This window comes from Varanus komodoensis, unplaced genomic scaffold (assembly GCF_004798865.1).
Source record: "Varanus komodoensis strain SLA01 unplaced genomic scaffold, ASM479886v1 scaffold21, whole genome shotgun sequence".
In the NCBI taxonomy this organism is placed as follows: Eukaryota; Metazoa; Chordata; class Lepidosauria; order Squamata; family Varanidae; genus Varanus; species Varanus komodoensis.
In genome coordinates, this window is record NW_025335589.1 from 5,144,780 (window position 1) to 5,165,558 (window position 20,779).

The window sequence follows — 20,779 nt, forward strand, 5'->3', positions numbered from 1 at the left end:
GAAGAGGGTAAGTTCATGGAAAAGACACAAACATGAAGTGGGAAAAAGTGTAAAAGTGATTACCTTTGTCTTATTTTTCATTAGAAAGAGCAGATTCCCTTTCAGACGACACCAGCTCTCTCTTGGCTCTGCATGCAAAGTAAGCATAATTAATAAGTAATCATTATTGATAATAATAATATCCTTTTTCATATACTGATTTATTCCTAAAGAAGATGCTTTTGTAACAAAGTTCAGGGGTGCAGGTGGAAGAGAAATAGTTAATGAAAAGCCAGCTTCACTTGGCAGCTGATGTAGAAAATGCTGCTAAATGCCAGCTAAACTTCCCAGAAGGTTTTCTCTATTCTGCAGCTGACAGAATTGGTTGATTGCAGCACACTGTATGTGTGTTTTCTCTGCTTCACTCCATTTTGCAAAAGGAAGCACAGATCAGATGAATCCTTTCACATGATGCAACTATAGATAGCTCTAACAGATTATCAAGCAAATATCATTCAGAAAATGCTATGCTTACTATTTGCATTAAATTAACAGGCTTTCCATTTTAAAGACCCACTGATCAAGAAACAAAAATGCAGGGACAGATAGACAGCATTTCCTATGATTTGTTTTATTTTTGCTATTTCTAATGCACAGCACTAAGGCATAAGCACACGATGAGAAGGTGAGTGACAATGCTTTTCTTCAAAGTACAACTTCCTTAATTAAAAGCAAACACCATACCAGTCAGATGCTTTTTTAAAGTTTTTTCCCTATGTAAAACTCTGTTCAATATAATTAAGTCTCATTTGGGAAAAAAAGCAGGGCGGGAGGAGTCCAAGATTCTAAGAATAATATGAAGGGAATTCAATTTCTAGGGAGAAAAGTAATTTGCAGGGGGCAAAGTTCCCTATCAAAAGGCTGCAAGTATTCCTCTGCTCTGTAGAAACACATTCAACATTGTGAAGATTTCCATCTTGATTTGTATAAACAAAATTAATCAGCCAAATTTCCATTCACTGCAAGTGATGCTGAGCAAGTAGGATGAATGAGAAGAAGGGGCCAGAATGAGAAGAGGCCAAAAACACAACAGGGTTATCCCACTGGGCCTCTTCAGTGAGAGGTAATATACATCACTGAGGAACCCCAACACTCCCCAACTAGGTAAGACCATTAAGTGCAAAGCCTAAAATTGGATTATTTTATGTTCAAAGGATGCAACCATTGATGCATGTAAGTTTATGAACATGAAATCTTACATGTATCCAAGGTAAGCAGAGCTGGGGCAGCTTTTGCCACCCTACACCTGGCACCGTAGATTTCATTTAAATGACTCTTTTTGGGCATCTAAAGGAAGCTGCAAAGAGGGAGCAAAGGATGCTGAGGTTCCTCCTGGAGAGTTGCAGTGCCCCAGCTTCCTCTTTTCCTCCCTTTTAGCCTTCCCCAAGGTCAATTTCTGTGCTTTCCATACTGGTCGTGGAGGTGGGGATGGACAGGGGCTTTGCATTCACAGTCTCAGCTCCAGGGTCAGATCACCTTGGAACTGGGTTCCGAATAATTCGATGATCCCAACAATATTAGGAGGCCCCAGGATGGCACCCTATAGGACCACTTCAACTATTCCTATTTACCAAAGCCATTTACCTGTCTTTGTTTCTAGTAGATCACTGTTAGTATTGTTGCCTGTGCAAAATACCTGTGCAAAATAAGCTTATACCTGTGAATTTATACTGTGCAGGATTCTCCCCATCCCTTTTTTTTTGGCCCAGGTTTGATCCAGGTTTGGAATTCTGTTTTGTCCCTTTGTTTGCTAGCACCAAGTCATTTGTATCACAGAAAGAGAGGGGGCTGAAAATGAAAATGAGAGGGCTCCCTTAATCCTTCATTTAACACCACTTTCCCCACTCTTATGTTTCCATGCTTAACATACTATTCACAGGCAAAGTATTCCTGCTCCTCACCAGAATTCTGCTTCTCCCATGCATGCAGAAATCATGTCACCTAATCAGTAGTTTGGCCCTAACTGTAAGAGGATAACTTGTCTCATTCCACTGTGTCAATTAATCCAGTTAGCAGCCAACACCATAACCATTGCTTTAATTCATGTTTGCATATAGCAGTGAGAGTCTAATCCACCATAACTATGGCAGAAAAGTAATTAGTTAGAAAGGAGTTTAGCTGCACTTAAGCATTAGCAAAGAAGAAAACAGAGTGTATCAGCAAATCTGTGAATACTAAAACTTTAAGCTGACAACAGCTGTCAAACATACATGCACAGACAACTGCCAATGCCAGTTATTTTTACCTATACATTTACCATCCCCGAACACTCTGCATATCTTCAGGTTTCCTTCCTTGTCAAAATAAGATGATGGCCTTCTAGCCAGTGAAGCCAATTCCTTAGCATTGTATCGTATCCGACTGCTCATGAAGAGGAGAGGTATAAAATAATAGGGATGCTAATGAACTGGTTGAAAGTGCACAAGATCTATTCAGCAGGCAAGGTGAACTGCAATGTTAAAACAAAAAGAAGGTGTAATATACAGTTACGGCATGATATCTTCTATAGTAAATACATAAAAATGCTGTAGATAAATAACAATGAATAAATAAGGTCTGACAGGAAACATGAAATTGAAATGGTCCTATTTTCAAATCAACCAAGGTATTACAGAAATTAACAATTAATAAATTATTTAAGAAATAATTAATTTGTTAACAAATAAAAAAACCAATAATATCTTCACAAAATCCCAGCATGTCCAATTATGAGTGCAAAAGAGAATTGGGCAGCTGACAAGAAAATAGCACCATGCTTTTGCTCTGATTCATTAGCACCAGTAATGCTTTTGATATGATTCCATGAGAAGCAAAGACCAGGTAAAAAGGAATGCCAATATCTGGCTTGAGACCAGCATTTCTGAAAGACTGTCTTTTCCCCTACAGAACTGCCTTTTTCATTAAGGTTACATGGATAGCTACTAGAGACAGGGGGTTTTCAATGGTGACATCTGTCTTTGAATGCCCTTTCCAAAGAGGTCCAAATTAGCATTGCCACTCTTATCCTTTAGGTACCAATATTTTCTAACTTAATTCTTGTGAGAAGTCCCCCAAATCTACTGATTTTTGCTGATGCCTTTGACATCATTTGGAATGATTTTTTTTTCTCTTTCCTGATAGATGACCTATGACACTCTAAACTGTTAAAGAGATATTATTTACTGCTTATCTCTTTTTTCCAAGGAACATAAGATGGCATACCCGATTCTCCTCCCATCCATTTTAGGATTTGAAATAACAATGCTCTGAGAAAGCTTAGGCGGAGAGACAGATACTGCCTTGAGTCAACCTGGGACCCTTATGGAGCAGGCTTGTCCACCAAGGTTCTAGACAGAGTACTCTAGGACAGGGGTCCTCAGACTTTTTGAATAGGGGGCCAGTTGAAAGGCTGTGGTGACCATCTTGGGCTGGCGAGGTGGGGGTGCCTGGGGGCACGGGCCGGTGAGGTGCTGTCAGGCATGCGCGAGGTGGCATCGGGTGCGTGCAAGGCGGCATCGGGTGTGTGTGACGGTGGCTCGCTCGCCCAGAGATCTCCCAGTGAGTCAAAAACCATCTTCGATGCGCAGCAAGTGCAAGCGGGGAACAGCAGCATGGGCTGGATGGAAGGCCATGGCGGGCCGGATCCATCCCATGAGCCATAGTTTGAGGACCCATGCTCTAGGAGGCTGAAGACAGTATCCCATAGTCTCTCGCACACTGCACACTGCTCCATGGGAAAATCCTGAAGAGGAGGAGGGATGTGGGGCAAGGTCTGTGAAGCTCCTTCCACTGGGAGAAACAAGCTGTTCACTTGCAGGCACTTCGCTGCCTTGCCCTTAAGCAGCAAGTACCTCCTTGAGGGTGGAGCTAGAAGCTTTACTGAAAGCTTTACTTCATTATGGGGAACTTTCCAGTTTGGATTCAACTCTTTTTGTGAGTACTGGCTTCTCTTTTTCAGGTAGAAAGCTATTTAGAGCTCAATCTGTGGAGTCCAAATAAAAGAACTGCATTTTCAAAGATTCTCCTGAGCTTTGGAACCAGAAGGAAGTAAGGCGGTGACAAGCTCATGGCAAAGGTAAAAGCAATGTTAGAAGGGCCATATTAACAATGGATTTTTACTGCTCACCCAGATATATAGCATTCCAAACATCATTCATTCAAGTGTGATGGGGTATGCATTCAGAGGAAAGGTCTGATAGATTTCTGTGAAAACTGCAACACAGTTTACTAGAGATTTTTCCAGCACTGGTGATGATAGTGGAGAAAGCTATGGGAAGTTTCTTATTACTAAGACAGTGTGTGCATTCTCCTATGGCTGAGGCAGAAAGTAAATTTGGTGAAAGAAGGTTCCTGAAGCCCACTAGTAAGAGGACTGACAGCATTATAAAGGGATATCCTTCAGCATGACTGGCTCACACAACCACAATTTAATGGCTTGGAGCTAAGAAACAGGGATGTGGTCCTCCCTTATAACAGACTAGGTGTCCCTCAAATGTTTTGGATTACAACTCCCCAAATTCCTGATCTTTGCCCATGCAGTATGGGACTTAACAATTTCTCTTGCATCATACTTTTGAATCAACTAGGCAAAGTTGTGTTGTTGCAGATACAATTAATTTAAAAAGCTGTGTCCCAGTTTACTCCAGGCCCCAAATCCGACATCTCTCCACTTTATTCACCATTGTGTCTGCAAATGATTCACCAAACACACAACTGCAGACAAGAACAAAAATAGAAAAGTGGAGGATAGAAGCCAAAATGGAGTGTCCTTGTCTGGATGCTCCATTTTATAATTAAATAGATGCATGGGAACATGAAGTATTCTGTGCTAAGCATGCAAGCCAAAAAAGGGAGAACTGTTCGATTCCTTGACGTCGAAATGATGCTACTTGCAAACATCAGAATCAACAGCTGCTACCTCTAGTAAAAGCAAACAAAATTGGTTTACTGAGATTGCAACTATTCATTGACAGTACTTTGCAAATCACAACCTCCCTATGAAGCATCTGCACTACTTTCAATATAATTTGCATCCAATCTGGATAAACAATGAACAGTGTTTTGTCAGTTCAGTGTAGCTACCATACAACAATCTTCACCAAACCCACTCCCGAACAAGCAAGGGCAAAATAATACGATCTTGGTAACCAAGAAAGCTCAAGGAGGGGTGGTGCATCACAGCAGCTATACTAGCTTACCAGAAAAACAAAGAGGTTTTCTGGAAGAAGGAGCCTGTTGTGGAGCTCTAAAAAGCATCTGAAAGGGTTCCTCTCTCATCTTGTTTTGCTGTTCATATTGGTAGACTGAAAAGAAGCAGACAGACCACTGTTTTCAGTCTTTCAGTGGTGATTTTGCTCAGTTGATATTATGCTTTAGTTTCTCTCTCTTTTCATGCAGCAAAGTTGCTTCCCCTGAAGCAGTCTCTTTTGCTTCCCTTCCCCAACACTATCCTCCTCCTGGAACACAACAGCAGCTGCTAAAAAACCTTTACAGAATCAGACTTCCCTCCCAATTCTCCCTGAAAACATATTCTTTCCAAAGACCTCCCAGTCAACAAACTCCTGCCACTTCATTCCAATGTCAAGTAGACTTTTTACAACAATGACAACAGGACAGTTTGCTTGATAATGTGTGTATGGGAAAAAGGAAGGAATCATTTCAGATCTCATAACGACTGTACTAGCTCAAACTGCAAACCCTATAGAGCAGCCATTACACAGTGGCCAATCAAACACCAGTAAGAAGTCCCCAAGTGAGCACAATATTCTTCTTCTGCTCATGTTCCCAAACTGAACAGTGTAACTGAGAAGCATAGTGCCTCTGATACTGGAGGTAATATACAGTCACTTGTAATCACTGATTGCCTTTTTCCTTCCCTTTGTGTTTTTACCTCTGCAGCTTAACTCTGTTCCCTAGGCCTCTTGCAACTGGCTTCTATCCTTCACTTTTCCATACAAGAAATAGTGAGGGCAGGGGGCGGGGGGAGACAAACTCCATTAATCCTGAAGTTTATTTTAAAAAGAAGCAAACAACAAAGACAAGGTAGTGAACAGAAGAAATAAAAATATGGGGTGGATTTCTCTGGGAAACTGGAAATACCCTTCTAGCCTTCTTCAATGCTTGTTTAGGAAGCAAAGACTTATAGGGAAATGATGCCATCTGCATTATTAGCTCATCTCCTTCATTTTGTGAGAAAATCATACTGCCACTTGTTGGATTCAAAGAAAAAGGCACTCTGCACATGATGGAGGCTGGCAGCTCCCACATCCATGAGACTCTGTATGTGAATTGCAGTCTGACCTTTTAAGGAGCTGTCCATGGTAGTAATCCAAGCTGAGCAACGGTGGATACAGTTCAGCTCCACGGACTGTACAGCTCCTTTAATGGTCAGAGTGGCTATACCACCCCAATGACATTGAGCATCAAATGGCACTTTTATAATATTCGTACTTGCTAGCAAATAAAAAATGTTGGCTTCTAAATCATATTTTGCAGACCTCTTCCAAGCAATAGTAAAGTAAAAGCTCAAAATTACAGCTGCAGGAAGGTCAGCAGTAGCAATATCAAATGTTCCTGCTGCTTCTTAGTGTGATTTGAACAGTGATTTGAAAATTAAGCATTTAACATTTTCTTCCAAATTCTCATTTTTCTGGAATGAATACACAGATACTCTGTTCAAGACTGACAAAATCAGGTCACAACATTTTATAGTTCTATTTGCACTGAGTTTAGTTTAAAGCAGTTACATTTGGTATCAACATTACTGCAAATGTCTTTTTTAGATTGAAGTTTTTTAGTAGCTTATCAGCCTTCACTGTCCTGGAAATCTTCCTAATCAACTTTTCTTCCTTCACAGCAATGCTAGTTTCACTAAGTTAGGGATTCTAAAATATGGATAGTGATCATACTTGATCTTCTGTTCTTCTAAATATCACAGACAGTTTCCTAATTCTAAACAAAAGCATAAGAACTTGATAGTAAAATTTTCTATCCAAAAATTACATTTTCTGCATGATTCAGTTAAGAACTACATTATGAAAGCACAGAGGTTAAGAACTACATTATTAAAGAACAGCTATTTAATTACTGTATTCCACTTTGATGCTTTTTAGCAGATAAGATGGTATATAGATGTCAATAATAGATACTATAGAAATGGATCAAAGTGAATACTGTAGATACCAATAGTGACATTGTTCTGCAAGATGTTGTTCAAGAGCTACTGAAACTCTGTGTGTAATATGAATTTAGTGTAAGCCATTGTGTACAATACCCTGTGCTAAAAAAGATGTAAATGTCCTTCATTCCCTCTTAATTTCCCTCTCTAACACACTGAGAAAAGTAAGTACTTAGAACTGGATCACCAAGAGAGTCTGATGATGGTACCATGAGTACAAGAATGCAAGAGAAAGGAAATGGAAACAAAAAAATTTAAGAGAGTCAGACCACTCTGAAGTTTGCATAAATTCAAGCTATGGGTCACATGCATTGCTTCCCCACTTGTTGTGCTGCCAGTAGTCAAGATATCAAGGAAGGATTGATTCTACATGGTTCTACAACTTCAGGATTAAAGGGAAAATGTAAAAAGCAAACACTGTTTTCTCTTGCATAAGACTCTATTTAAATGATTGAACAAGATATATAACATTAAATGATGTAATGTAAGTTATAAACTACTGAGCATTACAAAATGTTGTGACTTGGCAGTGATATATTTAAATTGCAAAAAACTATGCAGTGAAAAAGTACGAGATTTTAATACTGTTCTATAGCCTAGTAAGATTATGTTCAAAGAATGTGACAAAAATTAAGATTTCCATCAACTTGAAGGAGCACATTCTTGACAAAATATGTCCCACAACTGAATACACTAGATTGTCATCTCTACTCCAGGTTAGACTTTATGGGCAATGGGGTTCTGAGAACTGATGAGCTCTTGGCACACATAAACCCTAGAACTCAGCAAAATTCCCAAACTCAACCTAAGAGAATCAAATGGCGATTTAAAAGATGTAACAATATATCACAGATCTTCCACTTGCTTCTTTACATATTTCAGAGTAAGTAAAAGATATCTGAACCATTAACAGAATGTCAAATGTACCATTTGCTGAAAAGCTGAGGGTGTTAGTGTCATTTTTAATTTATGTTCCATTTTTGTTATTTTCATTGACAATTTACCTGTTTACATGGCACACGCTCTCCCCACCCCCTTCCTTTCTCTCATGCATAATCCATCTGTTTGTGTCATTTTCAATTCAATTGTCCAAATAAAAGGAAAGCTAAAAATAGAACACCAGAGCATCTGAAGTAGCAATGGACTTGTGGGGTGGAAGGAGGAAAGCTGTACAGAGAGACAGAAGGAAAAGAGGGATGTTTATCAGCTAAGAGCCCCTGCCACTTCCGTATGCCTCACATTGATTTAATTCTCCTATATTTAAGAAAAAGTATTAGCACAGAGTGAAGTTGTTATTTTAAATGATCTTTCTTATACTGAATGAGCAAAATGACTGAATGTTCTTGAAGACAATTTTACTAATGCTTTCTGTGGATAAAGCAACCTACAATATTGATAAGCAGACCAAGCAACAGCTTGTGGGGCAGGACAATGGGGGAGAAACTGTGTTAATGAAAAAGGTAACAGTGAAGCCAGTTTTTTCCCTTCTTCTTGAGTACCAGCCTATGAGCTGTCATTCTGCACCGCGATGATACAGCAGTTTCAAGAAATTGCAGCGGTAATATTTAAAATGGGATTTTTTTAAGGCTCATCATGACATAGCCTTTTTGTGAAGCCTGTTTTCTCAACCTAGGGTCTCCAGGGGAGTTTCTCACTTTCCAATTCTACAATATTTGTCTAGACACATGCAGCTAGGAGCAAGCAATCTACAAGCATATTGAGGGCACTTGTTTTACTATCTGCTCCTAGGGATTGCAGCCCGGATTGAAACTTTCCAGTGTCTTAAAATGACTGCAGTGTGTAATCAATCTAAAAGATGCTTGTTTTATTGCTGTAGATATAAGCTCTCTCCCTCCACTGTATTCCACTAAAAGTTACAGCAGCTTCTCTCCTGCAAGGCAGAAAAGACTGTATTTTCCACTACACCATAGCCCACAGCTGTTGCTTTTACAGGTGACCTATACATTACAGGCAAATGCATGAATGGCATGTGAGCACCATCCCTTTGCAAGGCCCATCCCCAAGCACACTGCTTCAGAGGAGGAGTAATTTCAGCAGGGAAGGGGGGAGCCACAACTTTTTCCGTGTCCCTTGTCCCACTGTTCATTACTCCCTAATGAAACCATTTTTCTGGCAAACAAAAGGCTGCCTTACTAATGTCACATGTATATGCATATAAAAGGTAAAGGTAAAGGTTTCCCCTTGACATTAAGTCCAGTCATGCCTGACTCTAGGGGGCAGTGCTCATCTCCATTTCCTAGCCAGCGTTTGTCCATAGACAGTCTCCGTGGTCATGTGGCCAGCATGACCAAACACCGAAGTGCACAGAATGCTGTTACCTGCTCACCGAAGTGGTACCTTTTTATCTACTTGCATTTGCATGCTTTCGAACTGCAAGGTTGGCAGGAGCTGGGACGGAGCAACGGGAGCTCACTCCATTGTGCAGATTCGAACTGGCGACCTTTTGATCAACCATCCCAGCAGCACAGTGGTTTAAGCCACTGCACCACCTGCAGTCCCATATATGCGTACAGTCTGGACCTTAACACTTCTCCAGATGCACAAATTGCAGAAACCTTTATTTTGTTATATTTAGTTAATTAATGTATTTTTTATTCAGTTCCTCAGCCAAAACGGCTCCCAGAGCAGTTAACAAATAGTTGAACAAAGCAATGTTCTGGTTCACTCATTGCTTGAATCATCTTTTAGTGCTGCATTTTGGGTTGTCCTTATATGCAAACCCTGCACTATGATTGATCTATAAGTTGATAGCCACAAGAAATGCAGAATTCACATCTCAACATGGATTCTTTTTTGGGTTGTTTGTGGTTAACAATACATAGTTAACCCATAATGCAGCACCCACACATAACATCAATTCATGATTTAACAAGAAATCATGATAGAAGAACTCAAATTCATGGGGCCAGTTTGTATAACATGGCCAGCTCAAGGGTTTTTATAAGCCATGATGAGCTGTGACACACACATACACACACAAACACAGAGAGAGGGGGGGAGGGAGAGAGAGAGAGAGAACTGTGATTGTGCAAGCTCCAGTTTGGTGTTGTGCTACATTATCTGAACAGAAAACCTGTGGACTATTTGAGGGTTAAGTAAGTCTTGTTTTACCCCTACTGCAAGCTGTGTGTTAAGCAAAGGTTGTTTAACCTTCAAAAATCCATGACAATCGGATTCAAATGACACAGTGCAACCCTCCAGCAGCCCAACCAGTTGTACATTCAAATGGCCGCAGACATGATACAGTTAATCATGATATAAATAATGGACTGATGAACTATGTCAATCAAACCAGGTTTGGGTTGTCACTACATGCTAACCAGGCCATTGTCTACACTGTACTGTCTAAGAAGACATGACACACAAGGAAAAAGTGATAGGGAGGGAAAAAGAAAAAATGAATAAAGACACACTACTTTATCCTGCATGACTGGTTTGAGAAGGCTCCAGGGAAAATGATGTTAGGTGCAGACAGCAGCCCTGCTATTGCCCCTCATACGCACAACACGGCTGCTCACAGCAGATATGCTATGGGAGAACTCAAACGCTTGCAGTGCTTCTATTTGAAATCTCTATGGGATGTCTGCCCATGCTGGTTCCTGCTTATCCAATCAGTCATTGTGCACACTGTTCAATTCATTTCATTTTTTTATTCTGGCTGTTATTCTTGTAGACTGAGCTTCATTCAGAGACTCTCTTCCACCATAAAACACCCTTTAATAGACACTATGGAGCTATACACTGCATTATAGCAGCCAGACGGACAGACACATTTGCTAAGCAGCGACACTCTCATTTCAAGACTTTGCAGCAGACTCAAGGGCTCCACTCAGCAGAACAAGCAGATGTTCCCTTGAAATGCATTAGTCTTTCCCAGAATATTGTATTTTGAATTGAAGCAATATATCATCATCTAAAGAGGAGGGTCCAAGTAAGACCATTAAGTCCAGAGTCTAAAATTAGCACCATTAACGCTCAGCAACGAGAACAATAGCCAAGAAATATGAAGAAATGACAGACAGGCTTCCTTCACAGCAGCATGGAAGATTACAAAGAATAATTTCACACCTCTCAGAAAAACCTTAGTTGGGAAGAAAAAAAGAAAAAACTGTAGTTTGTCACTTCAGCAATATTACATTTTCTTAATTACAAGTAGCAGCTGAAATAATTCATAGGATGTTCACACAGTAACTATACATGGAACGGTTTAAAGTTCACAAGTACCTTCATATCTTTTTTCTAATTAAAAAGATAGTACTGCTATGAGAACACAACTGCCAAGCAAATAAATCTGGAAAATAGAGTCTCGGCACCATTATATTAAGGGAGAGCCATAAATCATTTTAACTGCATCTCAGCAATAACAATACAATGTTAACATGCAATGAAAATCTCCATTTTAAAATGAATCCTTGTAACATATGGGAGAAGTGGAAGATGTCAGAAAATACTAACTCATCCACAAAATATGAATCACTTTACAAAGTTACAATTTCAAGAATAGAAATGACTCTTACTTGAGTGGTCAGTAATAGATCAGCTCTTATTTGAATGCCAGTAGCTTCTTATTAGTTGCTTACACAGGGTCAAATGACTGGGATAAAATCAGCCTGTTGGCCAGGGAAATGGCTTCAGTGTTTTATAAAGGAAGCAACCAAGGGTGGGGGTTTAAAAAAATTGATTGGAGGGGAATCAATTCCCACAGTCCCTTGGGACAGCTAGATTCATGATCCAAAATGTAAAATCCACCCCCGCCCCCCCAAATGAAGCCAAGGGAGGGAATCCCAGAATTTTCTTTTTTGGGGGTGGGAGGGCAGGGGAAGAAGCATACATTTTGAGAAAACTAAAAAATATATACAATTGAACATTGACTTTTGTGGATTGGATTATTCATGGGTTTTCCATCAATAATTAAATGGGAATTTTGGGGAGAGGTTTGCAGCCTATTGTAGAAAATTTTCAGAGAAAGGGGAAGCAAAAAAGGAAAAAGGAAGGGCCTCCAAAGCATGCCTTCTTGCCCTGCCTATCCGGACAGGCATTTCCTTGGTGTAGAGAGGTGGCACTAGTAAGTGAATGGAATGAGAATATAATAAATGAAGAAGAGGATGCCTGCTAGATCAGACCAAGGTCTGAGGAGGTGGGGGGAAGCAATCCAGTACACGTATGGTCAGCAGTATTAAGAGTTAAGTTTTTGGGGGGGACTTGAAATATTCATGGTTTTCCCACATTTGTGGGGGTCCTGTACCCCAGCCCCCATGAATGTGGAGGGACGACTGTATTTTTGTTCTTCACCAAAGCCCTCACCAACTTGGTGCCTTACAGATATTATGGGCATCAACTCCCATCGGTTTCAGGCAGCATGGCCAATATTCAGGAATGATGGATACTTTAGTCTGAAACACCTGGAGAATGCCAGGTGGGGAAAGCTGCTTTAAGAATATAAAAACAGTCTCCGTTTTTCTAAAGTTTAGGTTTAGGGTTACTTGGAAGTAAGCCTCTAACATGTCCAGTAGGCTTACTCTGTGGAAATGTGCATAGGATTACAGCCTTTGATGAATTGTCTGCTTAGCTTTTATTCCATAATTCTACATAATTCTACTTTCCACTGTGCTGTATTTGTAAACTACTGTACATGAGCCACCCAGCTGCCTTGCTTAATTACCTCTTTGCAGAACATCCCTCTTGGATGTATTCATAAAAGCATTATGTGCTAGGCAGAATTAATAAAATCAGGTTAGACCCCAATGCATTTGATCTTTGTATAAATATTATCAAGCAGTACATTAATTATGCAAATTTGGGTATCTGTTGCTCTCTACTCCACTCTGTCATGCACCTGTGCAGTCTCTATAAGCCAATAACACACATACGTACCCATTATAAACCTGCTATCCACATGAAATAAAAAGGAAAAGTACTTACAATATTAATTGTTGTCCCCTTGCATCTGCATTGGGGGAGGGTGTTTTCCAAATTTTCTAAAGCCTTCACAACTCTAGCTTTGCATGACTATGAGCCCTGCCCACAGGGAATCTTCTGCATCTAGACTTCCCATGTTCTGGAATCCTACATATTCCTTGGTTTCCCTGAATCAGATTTCTACACTAGCTTGCAGAGTGTAGGCTTAGAGATAGAGGAGCTACAGATTATGACTACATTGCACGTATAAATATTCATAAGCTCATCATATTCTAAAACATGTTTAGCAGCAAAAGCATGAATTAGCTGATTTGGGGGAATGCACAATATGCTTCATGGTTAAGAGTCCCAATGCCAATGGAACTCTCTGGAAAGGGCAATTCAGAAACAGAGTGCCATCACTGAAAGGGCCTTATTTCCACTAGCCACCCACCTGATTGCTGAAGACAGGCAGATGCAAAGCACAGTATCTTAGTGAAGATGCAGTTTTCTATGGGAAAAGTTATCCTTCAGATTCGCTAGTCCAAATCCTTCAACCAGCCCTGTGCTCTTCACTGAATTAGACCAATAGGATTAGTGTTCTGAAACAGACAACACAATGCTATACCCTTCTTAGCCCCTTTCCTACAGCCAACAGGGAAAGACCAAAATTCTATGAAAATATGGTTGGCTTAGTTTATTTGTTATACTTGAAAATTGCTCATTTTCTACCCAATTCTATACTGTATAGATTTTCATTAACTAGAAGTAATGAAGAAATGCCAAAACAACTGGAAGATTCACTATCATAGATGTTATAATATGGCATAAGTACCTTAGTAATGAACATGGCTAATTACCTTGGTAATAAATATCAAATGTAAATGATAACAACTAAGTTTCTGCACGAATTAGTGGCACTTCATTACTTAATGGAATAGCCCTTATTTTCCTGGCACAGCCAAGTTCAGTGTCAAGAATCAACTTATATTGCAAACATCCTATCCAGCTGCCTCTTGGAAACTTCTATTTTCAAATGAAATCAATAAAAACCATGTTGCAAGAATAACTCTTTCTTTCTAGAGCATATTATGTTGCAGAGCCTTAGGGCTAAAGAAACTTCAGTGATGCCTTATTATTTCTGAAATGTAATGATCCATAAGACTAGAAATAAATATCCCAAAGTCAAAGCTATATAATAAGAATATTTAAAGGCCAGAAAGATATACAAACATTCACTTATCCCTTAATTGCAGTAACAGTAATGAACACTTTAATTTCTTTTAATTCTAACCATGCACAGGTCCATTGGTTACGTACTATGAAATTGTTTGAAATTATTTTCAAAAACACAAGGATTGGAAACATGCCTGTCAAAAGAAGTATGAGTCCAACACAAAAGTTCTACAATTCTGTTTCAAGATAAATGTTTATAAATTAAAGGTATACAATACAGTAGCCAAATCTGCAAATCCAAGTGAAAAACCAAAGAAAAGTGAAAAAGATACAAGTACAGCTTTTCAACTTGTTCCTCTTGCAACTAGATGCCAAAATAATGAAGCACTCTTTGTTATAATAAAATGGCACTTTCTTATGTCACAGCAGGAAGCAACTCCAAAAAAAAAAAAAAAAAAAAAAACCCACAGCATTTTAAATGCATATCTAACAGCTATGTTTTTTTAATATTTGGACTTGACACAGGTGGGCCGGTCAGGACTGAGATCCTTGCATAAGGATGGGGCACTTTAAGATCTACATTGGAGAGCATACAGCTACTCCATGTACAAATTTATACAAATGTTTCTTTGGGCTCAGTACCAGCTCCACCCATCTTCCGAATCATGTTTGTCACCCTCTGTTCATGGAAAGTAACTCTACCATGGGGGCTCTTCATGCCACTGAAAACAGATTTTCAGGAAACAGGAACAAATACATGGACTTGAAATATCAGTTTGTGGGAAGAATGTACAACTAATGGTTTGTGTAGCTGAAACTCTCTTCAACTGCTCAGAGAGCTAAGGCTGCTGGGTGGCACAGAAAAGAAATATAAATAACCAAATAAATAGTTATCACCCATCTTTCAATGTACCTGCATCTTAAACACTGAACATACCTACAAATCAGTGATCAGAAATAGAAAACATTATATATGACAAAAATCGGTGGGCCTGGAGGCTGACCACATTTTGTTGTAAGATAAAAATGTCTGGACCTGGAGGATGCACAAATGGGCAAGGAACAGGTAGGATAAGAGAAAATTCCTACCTATCTTGCAGCGGGGGGGCGGGGGTGGATTTTCCCAGGCATACTGGGAACTGCACCATTGCTAAGAACAAATCCTTTATCTAAAGAGATGATACTTTAAGCAATCCAAAATTCAGTTAGATTCAGTTAAATCAGGAGAGCATGAGAAGATTAGTGGGGTGTTAAGTGAGTGGGACTGGAAATAAGACTAGATTAGCAACTTAGTAGGTTCCTTCATGCTATAATGGGCAATCCTATATGTAGCTTTAAAAATTCAGGGATGCAACTAAGGTAGGAAACGGTTGATCTTAGTGAACATAGTCAAATTCAATCTTCCCCAAATAGCTTTAAGCAGAGAGGGCACAAATTCTCCCTTCTCACCTCATTACAGGGAAGGGGGCTTATTTCTTGCACCAGATCCATAATGAGTTCTCACTAAAGCAGGGTAGGGACCTTCAGGCCCAGTCACTACACTGACACCTAGCAGGAACCAAATCTGACACTTTTGTGGGTTCTCCATGTTCCCCTTTCTCGGATTTACCCTCATTTAGCCAAAAATCAATCAATGGGTATTTTCCTGGCTTTTGAGCAGTTTTTCCTATTGTAAAAGGTTGAGGTGCTTCTCCCAAAGCTTAATTACTGGCAGTAAGTGCTTTAAGCTAAAATATACTGCTGCTGTTTGTATTTTTCACCCCCACCCTTTTGCCTTTGGCCCTGTCCACCACTCCAATATAGCCCCAAGAACTTCTCCAAAATTGAATTCAGCCCTCAGACTGAAAGAGATACCTCACCTCCATGTCCTGCAGATGGCTTGCTGAGGTTTAGCTAGCATTCCTGCTGAGGCCCTGGTCTCTGGTTAGAATCATGGAATGACTGTGCTATCAATACAACCCCCTCCAAATGTCCTCAACCCAGTTGTAGAAGCATGTCACCTCCTTGGCATCCTGAGGAACTTGAATGACGAAATGTCTGCACCATCTATGACTGCACAAATGGCAGAAGGCTTATACTGAATGTGATCAAACTCCATTTGCAATCCTATACTGTGGCAGCAGTGGTGGAGAGGAAATCTTACTTCATTAACACCACTGCATATGTCAGCAGCTTGCAGGTGGCTAAAGGTCCTTTGAGCATGAACACTACAATTCAACAATTTAAACCCTCAAAGGTCTGCTATGACCAATTTGCAGACTTTTTGCAGATAAAAACACTCTTATCCATGCTGAGTCAGATGCTATCATTTTGACAGAGTCTGAAATGGGCAGCATTAGTGCCTCCTCTACTTATGTTATGGATAACATGTAAAATCAAAGGGCATGGTCAAATTGTTGAAGAACTGAGCCCTACTACTTGCTCTTTAGATCCATGTCCTTCCTGGTTTGTAAAATCTGCCAGAGTCAGGCTGTGTATCTGAATCTCCAAGGTAATCAATGCCTTCTTGAGAGATGGTGAGGTTCCTGCAGCTTTAGAACTAAATTTAGATCCTATAGTATTAGATAACTATATAGCTTCTGTATAGCCTGAAATGCCTGCTCCTGCCTAAGCTTTGAATCTTTGAACAGGACTGGGCCTAGTTGAAATCTGGAAAGGTGACTTAATATTGTGAACTGCCCAGAGAGCTTCATCGATGGATGGTATAGAAAGATAATGAATAATGAAAAATAATAGCAACACCTGCCTTGTATCTGATTTTGAACTCTTGGACAAGATGCTGGAGCATGTAGTAGTCTTGCAACTTCAAGCCATGTTGGAGAATACTGATTATTTATACCTATTCCAATAAGATTTTAGAACTGGCTATGGGAACCAACCTTGGTCATTCTAGTGACTCACTTATAGTATACATTCATGAAAGGAGTGAAATCCTGTTTCTTCTTCTGAACTTCTCATTGGCTTTGAGTATCATTGATCATGGTAACCTTCTGTAGTTGGGTTTGGCTTAAGAGGCACAGTATTAAAGTGTCCTAGTCCTTCCTGAAGAAGCAATCTCGGAAGGCATGCTGGGGATCTTTTGTTCCACTGCGTGTTTTTAGCCTGTGGGGTACCATAACATTCCATCTTATCCACCATCTTCTTGAAATCTACATAAAGGCTTTTGTAAGCCATGCACAATTTTAGGATGAAGTTTCACCAATATGTGAATGATATCAGCTGTATCTTCTATTTCTATAAATACCTCCCAAGTGAATGGTAAGAATGCTTAGCCAGTATCTGAAGACTGCCTGGGTTAGATAAGGATGAATCAACAAAAATCCAGACAAGATGAAGTTATTGTAGGTTGGGCTGGGAAAACAACCACACCGAATGGAGGTTACATGTCATCTTAAATGGGCCTCTGCTCCTTTAAAAGAGCAAGTCGGTTGTCTGGACCTCCTCTTAGGCTCTGTGCAGACCAGGGAAGCTCAGGTGGCCGTGATGTCTAGCTATTCACTTATTGGCTTAAGGAGGTGCACCAGCTCTTGTCCTATCTTGACCATGCACTGACTACCGAAAGACGGTGCATGTGGAGCTGCCATTAAAGACAATTAAGAGAACTTCAGCTGGTGCAGAATCTGACTGTCCAAGTATGTGTGTGTGGGGGGAGGGGGGCAAGGCAGCTAGATCATCTATTACTAAAGGTAACCCTTTCAGGAACTGCTCCCTGTACAGCACATATATTCATTAAGCCCTTAGAATTGCCAGCTGCCTGCTAACTTACTCCCTGCTTGCCTACCTCATTTGGCTCATGCAGCGTAATAGTGACTAACTTTACTGAGAATCATGTTGTGATGCAAGAAGGTTCCCTGGTCTGCAACAAGCCAAATGGCAATCCCTGAGAGCAGAGGAAAAAGGGAAGAACAAGTCGGGCAAAGAAATGGCAATCCTTTTTATCATTCCATCAATCATGAAGGCAAGCTACGATCTGTACAGGTACAGAAAACAAAACAAGTCTTTCGGGGCAAAAAAGCATCCCAATGAAACAGAAGTGTTGAAAGATATAAACAAAGAAAGAAAGAAATGAAGTGAGAGCTGCTAAGTAAACTTCACTCTTAAAATTTATGCTTTGATCACATAAGCATAAGCCATTAAAGAAAGTAAAATGTAGCACCATCACTCATTGGTATAAGATACAGGACTAAGAAACAATGAAATAGTCTCAGCGTTCTCGTGACATTTCCAAAACAAACAAACCAATCCTAACATATAGCTAAGCCATCTAAAAACTCACCTGTGCTATTTTCGCCTCTCAGATTCTCCTATTGTCAAGATACGTTGCTTCCAGTTCAAACTGCTTTTATCAATGCTACAGTGTGTGAGAGCATATGTAAAGGAATAGCAAGTCTTATTAATGTAAGATTATGGAAATTCTTAAGGCTGTTTTTAAAATTGGAACAAAAACAGTGTTGCTCACTGTTATCTATGCCAGAAGGCACTGTGGTTCAGTTTTAATGCATTTTGGACCTCTTGAACGCCTGCTGTTTTCATGCCACAGCAGCGTGTAGGAGCAGCAAAAAGGGACAGCTCTGTTTGAAAGGACTTACATGTTTTCCTGCCAGCCCAACACGACATTCGTGTGATCCTAAAAATTAAACATGAATATTTCAGCCTTATTTCAACATGCATCTGCACAATCTTTTAAAAATCACTGAAGTTAAAGACAAACAATGGCATAACTTCTTGGACTGTTTAATCAAAACTATTGATACATTTGCTGCAGGTCTGCTTGTAACAAAAATGTATGCAAGAATCCTTTAGTTATAATAATGCATATGATACTTTCCTGAATCTATCCATCAGGCAAGTTCAACACACTGATACCTGCTGTCCTTATGTCCTATGCTAGTATAAATTGCTGTTTCTGCCTTTTTTAATTTATTATTTCCAGTGAACTCACTGGTTGAAATACCTTATACAAACTTGGCAAAACTTACATAAGAGTTGAAAATATCAGAATCAGGGCCAAAACATTCATATTCATGTTTAGCAGCAACGCTTTTTCTTAACTCCCTCTGAAGTGCACACCAGGAATCCATCCAAGATCTTCAAAGCACCCTTATTCCAGTGCTATGCTCCTGATCTGGACCAGGCTCCCTGAGCCTCCTCCACTGCAAAAATAGGTGGGCTTCATGTAGCTACTAGCTGCAGATTCAAAGTTCTGCCCCTCAGAGAGCAGAAAGGGGAGGGCAAGACACCCAATAAATGAGAATGAGGATTGTGCACTGTGCGGGTGTGTTTCTTATTCAGATATTAGAGAAACAACATACATATGCCCATGACATGTAAAATGTAATCAGTAATAAACAAAAGGCACAATTAAGCAAGCAAAGTAAAAGAACAGCAGCATCGATCAGAGCAAAGATACATACAGCCCCATTAAATACCATAAATTCCATAGTGCAGGTTTGATCATTAACACCTCCCATTAAACCGTAATTAAGGGCATTATCCACTAAAGCTGCCTATAACTCCCTCAACTTGAAAGATCACAGGTATCCAATCAAGCACAGGAGCAGCCTCTATGAAGCCCATGTGCATGACAGAATGCATAAATCCATTTTTATATCATCATACCTAGATCTCTAAGCATTAGAACTGTTAACAGTTCTTAGCAAAGTTTTCTTTCTTCCCGGTTCACTACTTAAATCAGCAGCCTTTATTTACTTGATGCCCTTTAAGCAACACTCCTTCAAGAATCTGGTTCCTAGGGTGGTTCACAAAAAGATTAACAATAGAAAATATTGTAAAATGAAAATAAAAACAGACAAAAAAAAACCCCCACAACAGAACACAGCAGCTTAAGAAACTTTCAGTAAACAGGGAAACAAAAAGATCTTTGCTTGACACTGAAAAACAGCGATCTGTGGAGAAGGTTCCACAAAAATATAATGCCACTGATTAAAAGGTGTTTTCCATGGTTGATAACAGGACACTTGGAGAACTTTGCTTGTAAACCTTGGAGCGACTGGCAATGCATCTTTACTTGTTGGGGCAGACCTGTTAAGGTGGCCACTTACACACATTATCAAAAAAGAGGGACATCGTCACCTGCTCTGGCAAAAAGGGGAGATTACACTAATTTGTATAACATTTGCATGCATGAAAAGTTTTATGCATCAGTGTAAATTTGAAAATAATAGAACTGAAATAAAAATGTAAGACTGTGATCAGTTGATCTGCATGCCTGCTCCATCTGCTTGTCCAGGCACTATTTGCAGATAATAGGCAACTTCAGGGCTCCCACTTTTCTCCTCATGGTGCTGCAAAACAGGATGTCTTCAAGGAAGGGATTTTCCTCTGACAACTCATTAACTAGAGAACTGTCCTCTGTTAAATATGTCACATCTTACCCTGTGTGGTAACTGTGCATGGCCCAGCCAAAGCCTCTATAAAATCAACAAAAGGCAGCTTATCGAGGGACTACATAAGGATTTTTTGTCTGCT

At 39.8% G+C, this 20,779-nt stretch overlaps 1 protein-coding gene across 9 annotated transcripts in view; it reads right to left on the reverse strand.

Annotated features, from left to right (window-relative positions):
- Positions 1-20,779, reverse strand: part of INPP4B (inositol polyphosphate-4-phosphatase type II B) — a 307,638-nt gene that overhangs the window by 254,612 nt on the left and 32,247 nt on the right. For 4 of the 9 annotated variants that reach the window (XM_044430727.1, XM_044430725.1, XM_044430723.1 and 1 more), the window contains exons 1-3: positions 2,285-2,366; positions 1,697-1,827; positions 64-128 (exon numbers count right to left, since the gene is read on the reverse strand). In XM_044430727.1, coding sequence (XP_044286662.1) covers positions 64-128; positions 1,697-1,827; positions 2,285-2,292 — 204 coding nt within the window. In that variant the 5' untranslated portion in view covers positions 2,293-2,366. Of the gene's footprint in view, positions 1-63; positions 129-1,696; positions 1,828-2,284; positions 2,489-20,779 lie in introns of those variants that run through there. The other 5 variants (XM_044430728.1, XM_044430731.1, XM_044430729.1 and 2 more) reach the window with 3 other exon arrangements.